We start from the raw sequence: 13,084 nt of genomic DNA, 5'->3' as shown, positions 1-13,084 counted from the left end.
GACTTGGGGATAGAGGAACGGGGAAAAGAAAGCAATCTTACACAGATATACAGTAATGTAATGTCTACATTCCCAACTGAAGATCATTCAGTGTGTCTTGAAAACTGGGAAAGTCTTACAGAAAGTTGCACAGTTTTATAGGATCCCACAGGATATGTGAAATATGGGGTACCGTTTTGGATTCGTGTCCTTAAGGAGCAAGTCCCCAGTGTCACTTCAGAAGCATAAGTGAACAAAGGGCCCACTTAAATATATTTTTTAAACAAAAATGGAAAACTCAAAGCTTAAGTGGAACATTCAAATCTTACGTGGCAAGTTTAGGTAAAGGGGTGAAATGAATATAAAGGATGACAACATGAAACTTACTAAAACCAGTTTAGGAAGGAAAACCTAATGCTGTCAACAGTATTTGAGAAAATACTCAATGTCAAGCTAATTTTAATAAACAATAGCACAAGTTATATATTATGTTTAATATTATTATACATCTTTCTACATTTCAAAGTAGTCTCACCCCGCTTAGCATTGGATTACATAATTATAAGGACTATAGAGATATTTGTGAAAACAGATTTATCTCCAAACATAACTTGTGCCAGATAATATAATATAATGTCCCTTGTTTAAATATTCTAGGGACAGTGTATTAGGAAGAATCTTCCAGCACCAATTTAAATAACATTGGTTAATTTCCTGAAACAACTCCAGGGAATTTATGTAGTTCTGTTACAATTACCAAATTTAGCAAATATAAAACAGAATTATTGAGACTGCTCAAACAAATAAAAAAGTTTCGTAAACTTAGTTTAACTTCAAATATGCAAAAATAGTCTGTACCTGACACTTTTCATCTTGTTTTTCCTTATTTACATAAAGCAGCTCTTTTATGAACTAAAATAAAGGTCATGTGTTTTGTTACTGACTCAACTTGCTTAAAAAGCTTCTTTCAGGATATTCCGAATTTAAATATAAATAGAAAGTATTTATAAATGTTAGGTTAAAAAGTCAGTCATCATTTTTAAAGCTTTCATTTAGTGTTTTCCTTTCCTCCAGAGCAACCTTTTGGAAAGTAAAGTATCAGCAAAGTTACAGCAAACGACGACATTTTTGTTTAGCATCTCATGGACCCACACACCCGCCATTGCACTTGAGACACATGCAGTGGCCTTGACGGAGCCTCGGACGCAGCAACAGTTCCCACCCTCCTGCGCACGATTCCTCATTCTTTCCTTTCAGGGGACCCGGCCTCCGGGTTACCTGTCACTGCCCTTGAATGTGGTGCCCTGTAGGGAACGCGGCGGGTGAGGGTAAGAACGGAGGCGAGAAAGACCAGGCCTGACGGTCCGCGGGGGTCGGGACAGCCTCACACGCCGCCTGCGGGCTGCCTGCCGGTTGTGCGCCGGTGGCTCCGGCACTGGGCTCCCGGCAGGTGCGCAGCGGGATCGGCTGGGCCACTTCCGGTCTCTATCTGCTCATGTGTAAAATGGGGACAATGCCACAGCCCGATCTCCGTAACAGGACAGTTCCCATATGGATTACAAAAAAATGGTGACTTCCAAAGTGGAAACAATTCAGTATCCCAATTTTATTTAAAGCCATGGAAATGTATTTATACTCTACAATAACCTATAAATATCTGAACTCAGTTTACTTCAATTAAAATTATTATTTATTATTCATATAGAATCAAGCACTGTGCTTTTGAATCCTTATATTTTAAATACTCTGAAAAAAATCAATACTTTTCTTGTCTTCAGAAAAACATCACCAGGCTGGCCCACTGAACAGCTAAATATTCCTGGGAAGGCCCGAAGGCAGGAGGCCTTCCATTCCTAAACTTAAAAAGGGGGACATGATGGCATTGTCTAAGAAAGGAAAACAAAAATAACGGAAAAGAGGTTAAAATTTTTTTCTCATTTATGAGGTGAAAGTTTTTGAGATTTCATTCACTCTCCATCAGTTCTTGATTGGCTGTGATCTTTCAGGTTGATATTTTAAAGGGGAATTGTATACTTGAGAAGTAGCCCCATTAATTGATTTTCACTAAAAACAGATGCTTTCCTATCTGTGGGCTGGAGGTATAAAGCCATGACACAAACAGAAATTTAATGTACAACAAGAGAGGAATTAAATGATGTGAAATCTGATTACTGGCTTAATGATTCCACTTCCAAAATTGTATTTTGGTTTCTTTGCCTATAGAAAGAATAAGACCTAGGGAATTAGAAAGTTTTCAAAAATATAATTGGAAGATAACCACAAACATTGTGTCCTACAAGACTTTCTTATTCACAACAAACTTCACATTGCTACTAAACAGACAGTTGCCATAGCAACCAGTTCTGAGCAACAAGCCCTGCTATGGTACAATAATATGTCCACTTTATTACAAGGTTTTAATCATCTTACTAATGTTTTATAGGCACTTACATTTCTTTTTTATTCAAAGCATTGTTTTCAAATCTTCCATTTAATTTCTCCCTACTCTGTTTTCTCAAACCAAGATCCCCCTTGTTTTCCCTCCTAATTTCCATTTTCCACTTTCATCTGCAAACCTTTTACTCAACTTTTCAGGACTTGCTTCCAAACCTATCTGCTCAAACCTAAAATGAAGAGAAATCGGTTACAAGTAACCACTGAGGCACAATTCTACTCAACCTTTCTTGTGTCTTCTCGATTTAAACTATGAATTTTTAATAATAAAAAGTATTGAACGAGACAAAAATCTATAACTGCATGATGTTAATGCTCTAATTTTCAATAAATATGTTGGTTAAAAAGAAGTAACTCAGCACAGTGTGACACTATACTTTCTGAATAATTGTCAATACAACTATTCACTATTTTTTTAACTTAAGAGTTTCATGAGATAATTTAGTGAACAAGGTCTCGCAAAGAATTAAATACTGAAACTGAATCCATTTGTTTTATTTCCCAATAAATGAACACTGGATATTCCAGAAATAATGTCGCTTGCTTATAAGAATGAAAAAAAAATCACATAGCAAGTAATATCAAGAAAAGAATATTACCTTATTGTCTGGCCTATGGTTTCAGTAATTTTGTGAATTACCAGACAGAAAGTTCTTTGGCGAAGTTTCTCTCACTCATTCAGTTGTCACGTATTGGTTCATGGATTCTTTTTCTCACTTTAATCTCACTCTTTCCCTCCCTCACTCCCTCAATCCATCAATCAGTCAGTCAATCAATCACTGACCCTTCAAAATGTGCCAGGCCCTGGAGACACACGGATGAGAAGCGGTGACTTCTCAGAGCAGGAACCACAGTCCAGATGGGAGCAAAGAAGCCGTTCCGAGGTAGGGTCCTGCCCAGGGAGGGTACGGGCAAGGAAAGAGGGGGTGGGGGAGCGGCGCAGAAGACGATGTCCAAGCTTTGTTTTAAAGAGGATGAGTTCGCAAGGTAAAGAGCAGGGGCAGGGGTGTTTCAGAAAGAGGACACACTGCCCACAAAAACATGCAGGACCATCTAGCAGAACCCGCATTGGTAATTAGGGAAGTCACACCGGCTGTTACTGTTTTAGCTATAAGACTGACACTTAATGCACCGGTTGTTCTGATTAAAAGTGCAGTTTCAAAACTTTATACTCCCCTGGTCACTGTTTCCTATATTTTGCCACGCTAAAAATTAAATGGCAATTTGGACTTCTGAAAGATCTGAAAAGCCTACTCCACAGCGAAATGTTTAAGATACCATTAAGATGGCGGCATCAAATCTGTCTGGGTTTTTTGCTATCATAAATTCTGAGTAGTTATTTTGCAAGCAGAGTTCTGACTTACGGAGAGAAAATGTTTATTAGCACATCTGCACTTCAAAGCTCTTGTTCTGAGAACTTTTCTACATAACTGAACGGATAAAAGTAACATCATCAGTCTGCATTCCTTTTCTCATTTCTTTAGTAAAACTTAGTTTCCATGTTTACCTGGATATTACAGCTTTCTATTTTTTCATGGCACAAGATTTTACCAAGAGGAGGAATCATACTGACTTTTTTTGGAAAGGACCCCATATAAGATGTTTTGCTTTACATTTCTTTTCGAAACTGGAAACTATATGGAGGGAAGTAAAAAGGTGGAATCTATTTTCCTCTCCCAACTCGAAGACCTTCTATCTGGGCCAGACTTTGATACGTGCCCCTTGGCTGAGAAGCCCGCGCAGCCAAGTTCACACTTAGCCGCGGTGCAGTGACCCTGCAGGCAGGCCGACTTCAACGAACCACCAGTGGTAGCATCATTAAAATCCTGCTGAAGGTCACCATGGCAACCGCCTGCTAAGGCCTCGCTGCTGCTCGCGTCTCCTAATCAGCTACCATGTGAAATGCAAATTCAGACAGTCTGAAAATTAGTCAAGAAGAATAGCGGATGAGGATGCAGATATGTGAAATATTCATGCGCCTCGTGGAAAAAAGGAGACAGCATGAATGACACAACAAAGGACGGACCCTGACATTCTCGCGGTCATTTTGCATTATTGTTCACACCGCACTGTATTTCAGGCCTGGAGTTCTGAAGTTGGTTTTGAGAAATGCCATATTTATATGCTATACCCAAAATAGTAATTAAAAATGGCTAACCTAATAGCATTAACGTCAAATAAAATAATACTTCTAAATTATCACCACTGTCTGGTAAGAGTTTATTCTAATTACCAGAATACAAATGCTATGAAACGAAAAGGCAGGCATCACTGATTATCAGTATCAAAACTACTAGGGAAAAAAGATACTTAGAACATTCTAGGACCCCAAATGCTTTACATATGGTAAAAATCCTTTAGAGATATTTATTATTCAAGTTACACTGAGACAGTTTTCCTTATATAAAACTAAAAGCAAATGCTACTCATTTCACAATACAAAGAATGGCAAGACCACCTAATAAGTGAACGTTAATTGTTTTAGATTTCTCCTTTGCTCCTTTCTCTTTTCATTGAGGGGGTTGGAGGTGGGGAACTCTGTTGCTCATGGGAAGGTGAGACGTCCTGACTGAAGACAGTGCTTTCTCTAGGTAGATGTCCAAGGAGCTTTCCAAAAAGGGTCATGAGAACACATTTAGTTAACTCAAGACCCTGCTATTCTGCATAGCTCCTTAAATATTAGCAAACTCTGATGTATCAGGCTAAAGTGGGAGAGATTTTGTGCAATGCAACACTGGAGGTTGGGGACAGCCAAAACAACCCATGTCAACAGGTTACCCTAGCGAGCCAGGATTCAGACTCAGACCTTGGTAAGGTCTTCTGGCCAAAATGCTCTGTCACACGTCTACAGTGACAACCCCAAATGCCTCCCGATGGCATGACCGCACCAGCAGGGCGGTGGGACAGGCTGTGAGGGAGGGCGGTTGGGACTGAGTGTGAGGCCGAGACCTGCGGTGAAGGCATGTTTGTTTCCATTCCTGGAAAACATGAACGGGAGGGCGTTCTGCCCACAATGAAAGTTCTAATTGTCTGTTGCTCTGAGACTGTGGGGAGGGGGTTCCCGATGCCGATGACCTGGAGCCTAGGGTGGGGCGTTCATTCTGCCCTCGGCTGTGTTCCCAGCGCTGTGAAGTCAGCCTGGCTCTTCCCACACCTAGAAACGGCCACGTCTGTGCCACTCACTGTGTGATGTGTCCCAACCCACATTAGGAACTGCAGCGTCAACTCTAAACAGCAAGTCTCCATGAGACTGAAAACAATGCAGAGGGTACTTCTGCCACCTGTATGTGTCATCCGTATTTCGGGATAAAGGACAATTTCTTAATAAAATGCCAAGTGTTAGCCAGATGAGCACTGGACGGACACACGGTGTGAAACGACTTACCTCTTCTGAGTAGTGATCTGAAGGAAGAGGAGGGTAATCGCACTGCTCGATCTTCTTACACAGCGAGTACAGGTTCATTTTGTCACCGTAGAAAGGACTCTGCAAGGCAGCCATCTGCAAAATGCTCCCAAGCAAACCGATATAGTTACTGATCACTTGGAAGGAGCTCTCATCCAGCACGTTACGCCGGGCGAGCAAAGGGCTGCAGACACTTTAAATACAGCTACCTGGGCCTTTGATTCTTACAAACACCCTTTTCGGACAATTATTTAGTGAGTTCTAAACATCTTACTTCAATTTTTGGTTATTGTTTTCAACGTTTAAAATTCCCTAACAGGAAGAAATAGTTAGCATGTATTTATTTCACTATTGCGTACACAATATAAAACAATGTTAAGAAAAAGAACATAAAGCAACTTAAAGCTCTTTATAACTATAATACCATAAAAGCAACTAGTTTATCTCAGGATGAAACAGGCAGTGATGGTATATATCGCACATGTAATGGCCAAAATATAACAAAAACGTAAAACTAAAGTTAAAATTGAATTATAATCTAGCAATGGTTTAGGGAACAGAATGCATAGCCTTTTATCTCACATTCATAGTTTCTGTAGGGAAAAAAGTCTTCTCAATCTGAATGTTGTAACTTGTATTCAAGTAGTTTACGATGATTAGAACTTTTTTCTTTTGATAACGTCTCAAAAACCACTAAACACGCTCAAAAGCTCTGTAAGTGCTAGCAGCTACTTGAAGGCATCCACGTGAGATATTTACGCAGGAGAAAAAAAAATGCCTCACAGAATGAACAACTTTAAAAAAGACATTATGGAATTTAAATTTATTTTCAGACAAGGTTCTAACTTGACATTTAAAGTGCAAGCAAGTAGCGTGGTAAGCAGGGTTACGAACTAAAAATTCAATTCCAAGTGTTTGCATCCTGTTCCAAACCTTCTAAATCTCTGAACCGCAGCAGCAAGAATACAACACGCGTGTGTGGCTGCCCCCAAGTCAGTCACCCTTTTCTCCATGTGCTAATAAGCTTGATTTTGGAAGGACAATGTGTACAGTCCCCAGACAGGCAGAGTGTGTGTGAAACACGCTCGTGCATGCTGTGCTACTCAGTGAGCGTCAGTGAGGACAGGACAAGCTGAAAATGGCTCTCATCTGTCTTCTGGCGCTCCAGACAGACTTTTAACTCCTTCAGAGCCTTTAACTCCTTTAACGCGGAGGAGATGCACATGTGCTTCCCGCCTGCCGTTTATCCAGAGCCTACGGAAACCTAGAGAAAACCACCTTAGGGATATGTGTTCCACACGAAGAGGGAAAAGTTAAAAAAAAAAAAACAATATGAATGTCCATAAACAGCAAACACTCCTTTGGAGAAGAAATTTCTAAAAGAGGAACTACAATCGTAATCACGATTTTTGTCCAAAATGCAAGGGCACTCACTTTACGATACAAGAGAATATTAAAAAGCTGCCTTAATGAACATACTGTACATGTAAACTGTGAAGCCCCAGAGCGAGTGTCCACACATTCATGATCATACGCTAGGAGTTCATTACGGGACTTTTGTCTCAATTGTACAGCGTTAAAAAAAAAAATCTGAAAGTCCCCTAAGGAGTTAAACAGGAATAGTATATTTTCATGCATCTCCTGCTTTGACAGATGAAAAATGTCAACTGTCCTGTTTTTATTTTCCAGCTTTTGCACTATTCATCTGGTTCATTAGTGCATCTCGATGCCGCCCCTGACAGCTGCTCGCCTCTCCTCCCAGCAGCTGAATTTTTCAGGCTAATTTGATCCTCCACACTGAGGCGATGGCTGGAATGATTGACTTGCTCTCTGACCTCCAGGGTCTGACTTTCCTGATTAGTATTCTAGGGATGTCGGAGGGACGAAAGCCCACTGTCTGTCTTCAGGGCTGGTGGCAGCTCTCTTTTTTTTTGAACTGTAAGCCACCAACCTACAACCCTGGAAGGATGCAATTGCTGAGCTGAACAATAAAGGAAATGTGTAAAACCTACTTTTCCATGTAAAGGTCCGTGTAGCAAAAGCACAGCATCTTGGTTTTAATTAGTAAAGCCTACTTTGTTGCATATCAATTAAAACTGTACTGCTGGGGGGGGGGGTTGTGTTTTTTTTGTGTGTTTTTTTTTTGAGGTTTCAAGAATATTTGAAAGTCTAATTCTCTGAGTTTCAAATACATTTTCAAAAAAGGCTCCCGACTCCTTCATTGTAAATTCTTAGTGGGACACAATATAAGTATGCAATCTTATGACCAGTTTTCTAAAGCTAAATTACTCTGGGTATTTCTAGCAACATCATATTAAAACAGAACTAGAAGGAGATAATAACATAAAAGTAAGTTGAATCTTTAGAAAAATTCTAGTTCTTCCAAATGACTTGTATGCAGGAATCGAGAAAATATACTGAAATGAAAACTAATGTTCACATGATAAATACCTGAATTCAAAATCATCCACAACACATATCACTCATGGATGTAGGAGTGTCCAAAGAAATAATTTTTATTTTGGTGATCATTTTCAGCACACATAAAAAAGGGACACTGCCTCTCAGAGGTGAATTCAGAATGGGAAGAATTAGGTCAGTTTTGACATGACTCTGCTGGCCCTAGAAAAATCATGCAAACTTCCAAACAAACACTTATTACCTCGACCAAACTTTCTCCTTTTCATTGCTCAATTTCATCTATTTGTGGAATCCAATTTGCTATTTCCTTTTAGGTGTTGAAAAGGAAAATGTTGCTTTGATAATATTAGACTAGGGTCTGAAGGAATCTAAAGTTAGTCACCTAAACAAGTATAAAATATTTTAAAATGTGCAAAGTGACTTGTAAACATTACAGTAACTTAATATAATCAAATAGTTCTTTTCAACATTGTATCAAATTATAACAGAATATAATAAAGTGAGCAGAAATAACTCTTTTCATCTCATGTGCATATATAAAAACATATTTTGTTACATCATTAATTCATAATTTTTCATAATAAAAATTATCCTAGGGATGTAATTTAAGAACATTTAAAAATCCTTTCTATTTAAGTAGTCGTTAGTCACTTTAGTAAAGAGAACAAAATAAATAAATGCAAAATAAATAATCTCTTAAATTTTGGAAATTTGAATCTGTAATCAGCAAAATAACAATTAAAGATCATGATACACATTTGAAAAAAAACTTCTTATGCTTCACTTTCAAGTATTGGTGGAACAATTATAACAGAGGAACTCATTACATATTTCATTTAAGTTAAGAGGCTCAGAGACACAAAATACAGAGTTAGAAATACAATGGCTGCTATCTACCCACATAGATTTCCTTTGTGTACATTAAAGTGGGGAGATGATCCCGTGTATTATTTCCTCCATTTTATTTTATTAAAGGAGTGACTTAGTTATAGACTAATTTTAAATTAACAGCTTTGACTCAAAGCCTGTTATTTCTAGGAAGACTACCATTCAATTTAATTTAATAAAAATGACCGAAGTCACTAGCTTCAGATACCCATTGATGCCATTATTTTATCACAGGGGTATAAATGGGCTGACATTATGCTTTCCTCTATCCATCGAAATTACTGCATGGCAATATTTGCCTCAGGATCTACCTACACAATTTTATCTCCCTTTGAGAAATTCTCAGCAGCAGAACAGAAGAGAGTATGTCACTGAGTTTGACCAATACAAATTGTTATTCATGGAATTGAAATTAAGTGATAACCTAGAAGAAAGGTCTGTTTGCATACTATCCCTAAAGTCCAATTACTCTACGTAAAGTGAAAAAAAAGTGATAAAGATATTTACTGTGCTTCATGTTTTAAACTCATTACGTTATTCCTCTCCTACAATGCATGGATAAGAAATTTTTTTCAGAGATGTTCAAATATACATTTTTATAAATAAGATATGCTGAAGCAGATCATATTAACAATAAAAACATTTTTAAAATAAAATTCTCATCAAAAGGAAACACTTTAAAAATATATCGAAGGAAGTAAACGTGTAAGAATGTACAGGTACTAAATTCCACTATAAAAGCAGTTACTAAGCCATGGAATTAACTCTTCATATTTAAAATATTAATTCTTAAACATCACTAGGACAAAATATGTGTATACTATAATAAGGGAAATGTGTCACCGTGAGCAGAAATATACCCATACATGGAATTCTCAACATTACCTACCTCATACAGTAGGCAGCCAAGAGACCAGATGTCAGATTTAAAGTTGTACCCATTTTCATGTATTCTCTCTGGAGACATGTAATAAGGTGTACCCACTGCAAAGAACAAACCGAGTCAAACCAGAGGAGCTTAAAAATGAAGACGCGGCTGCGGTAAGGAATTACATGCACGTTTCTGGATTAAAAATGTCCCCGAAATAATTCATTACGATCAGAAAATTGTTTTTCAGAATACTCAAAACTTTTAAATTTCCTCTTTACTTCCTGACTCTCAAACAGCTCATTAACATCTTTCCCAACTGAAAAGGGGGCAGTGGCTCAAGTCTCAATTTATTGCCTTTTGATGGCGCCAGGGAGAGTGGAGAGGACACAGCTAAAGAGGAACGAAGGCAATTCTAATAAGGAAACCTAGTGAAGTGAGTCACGTTGACTCCACCTCTTTATCTAAAAAGAATATGACTGCATATCCCAAAGAAGTAAGCACAATAATATAATAACTTTTTTAAGTATAAATAGTAATACATAACAACTTGGTAGACTATGCATAAATAAATTATACTAACTTTTATAGAAACATCCCTTAGGACACAGTGCAGCTCTTAAAATTCAAAACTGTGTAATCAATAAGTTTCACTACCTTAGTTACTCCTACTTTAGAAAGAATATAACAGATTTGTGTATGTCAAAGGTTATAAAATAACATGTGAAAGGTCTCTGACATCGCTGAAACAATATCTGAATGATTACTCCTACTGAGACCATCTTAGAGATGGGATTCTCTGGACAATTTTTGGTTTTGTTTGTTTGTTTGATGTGCTAATACTTTCTTCTCTTTCTTATGACCATTTTAGAAAACACTAACATAATAAATGCTAATATAATAAATATTTATTAAACACTTAAAAATAAACAAAGGCTTCCTATTTTGAAGAGCAAAAACATTTAAGTGACTTTCAAAGTGCATATAATTAAATTTCAAACTTAGATAGCTATTTCACCATCATGAGCTTAAGGCTTTTGTACCAAATAGAAAATCAAAGTTTGAGAACATTTAGGGATTCTAATTGCTTCAAGCAAGAGCTACCAAAAATACACTGCTACTCACAGAAAAACAAAGGAAGGACATTCTCCTTTCTCTATTAATTTTCAAGAACGCCCCAGATATTCACTGTCAATTTTAACAAGACTATAACTCACGATACTGAATATGGGTGTTTAGGAGACACAAGAAGAGTCACAGCAACAAGCATAGCATCATCCTCAAAGGCAGGAGTCGGTTTTCCAAAGAAATAAAGTTCCAACCTAGCAGTCACGTGGGGAAACTGCGTGCTAACAGTGAAAACATCAGAACCATGTATTCATAAGAAACCCTATCTGTACGGGAATCCGTTTTTACTAACAACGCATAGTCCTGGTCAGAATGGATGAAAGCAAGGATTTATGAAGGTGAAGAAAAGTGAAAAGAATATACAAACAGAAGAGAAATTTAAATAAAATACAAACTCCTCGGGCACGAAATCAACGAGACAAACTTTAAGAAATAAGTTATTGCATGGTAGCATTTCCTCTGAAGACAAACCAGCCAATTTGCCGATTTCTGTCCGGGTCAGAAAAACCAGGAAACTTTTAGAAATAGCTGGGTTTAAAGAACTGGTCTTGTTATTGGGTAAAACCAAAGGCTATCCAGCTTCGAGGGTTCCACCCATTCAGCTGTAGTGTGCACAACCGACTTGGATTATTGGAAACACTGACACACGGCCTGCATCCCGGGAAGGGTGGCAGGTACGCGGCCCTTAACCGGGCTGAGTGCAGGCTGCCGGCTCCGGCATAAAGCTCGGGGCTGGCAGTGAGGGATGAGCAGAGAGGCTTCCAGAATCCACAGGGGGCGCCCGGAACACTGAGGCTTCAAGGGTCAGAGCTGACCAACTGCAAGGGTGATTTTAACCAGGAGCTCTGGGGAAGCTGGGGCACATTAGGGGTTTGACACGAGTGTAAAAGATTGATGACAGGGAAACAGAAGAACAAATGCTAGCACTTTACAGGGATTAGCCCCAGTGTAACACCTTCTCTGCAACAGAAACTGAACTCACAGAGCAAAAAAGAATGATCAGGATTTCCACTAAACTACACCTAAAATGGAAAAAAGAAAAATGGATGTAGGAAAAAGCCTATGGCAGTGAGGTGCTGGAGGTCGTTTCAAAAAGTTCCTTAGACACTGATTGTTGTTCCTATTGGAAGTAACAAGAGTCTTTATACTGAATATGCATGTTTACCTGCATCGTGAATCTACACTGAGGTGTAAACCTAAGTGTGCCACCGACTTCTCTGATGGCACATTTCCAGAAGAGTCGTTATGTAAGAAGTAAGAGGAGAAAGTGTGTGCCCTGCACTACCATTATTCGTCAGATAAATTCACAATTAACTGCTGAGCACAGGCAGAAGAGGGAAGTCCCACTACCTCCGTCTCACATGCTCCCTAAAGGGCACCTTCGCTTTCTGACGCTGGCAGGGAAACTGAGACACACACACACACACACACACACACACACACACACACACACACAGCTCACCATTACCTCCACCAAGCAGAGCAGCCGAAAAGTTTAAATGCTCAGGAAAACCTGAAAGGCACTCAAATGCAGTGATGTGTTTCCCACATTTCTAACTTAATGAATTCAGTATACGTATTTGCTAAAAACCCTTTTTGAAATCCATGACAACTGTGTCTATTAATTACTATGGCCTCCAGAATGTTGAGACTTCTTTTAACAGCTGTACATGAAAAGGGCGAGTTGTGGAGTGATGTGATTAGACATTAAAACGATCACGCAAATCACTCTGGACTGAGGAGCGTGGCAAGTGCGCGAAGCAGAATCCACCAATGTCGTGAGAATTTACGGTTGTAGGTAAAATGGGGACATATTTCACCATAGCAGACACCTGTGTCATTTTAACCTCCTGACATGAGTAAAAGTCAGAAATCGATGAGAACATCATAGAAACGGAGAAAGGCTAATATTAAAGGAAAACTGCTAACAACTGAAAATCCTA

General features: G+C 38.6%; 1 protein-coding gene across 2 annotated transcripts in view; it reads right to left on the bottom strand.

The window, feature by feature from the left end:
• The window catches only part of NEK7 (NIMA related kinase 7), a 106,112-nt gene that overhangs the window by 10,272 nt on the left and 82,756 nt on the right, over positions 1–13,084 (bottom strand). For both annotated transcript variants that reach the window (XM_074317080.2, XM_074317079.2), the window contains 2 exons: positions 10,035–10,129; positions 5,819–5,932 (listed from right to left, as the gene is read on the bottom strand). In XM_074317080.2, the coding sequence (XP_074173181.1) occupies positions 5,819–5,932; positions 10,035–10,129 (209 nt within the window). The remainder of the gene's footprint in view (positions 1–5,818; positions 5,933–10,034; positions 10,130–13,084) is intronic.

The sequence above is a fragment of the Rhinolophus sinicus genome, chromosome 6 (genome assembly GCF_057876585.1).
Source record: "Rhinolophus sinicus isolate RSI-liver-muscle chromosome 6, RSI-T2T, whole genome shotgun sequence".
Lineage (NCBI taxonomy): Eukaryota > Metazoa > Chordata > Mammalia > Chiroptera > Rhinolophidae > Rhinolophus > Rhinolophus sinicus.
The sequence above is the reverse complement of the archived record's forward strand: the minus strand, read 5'-3'. Positions and strand labels throughout refer to the sequence as shown.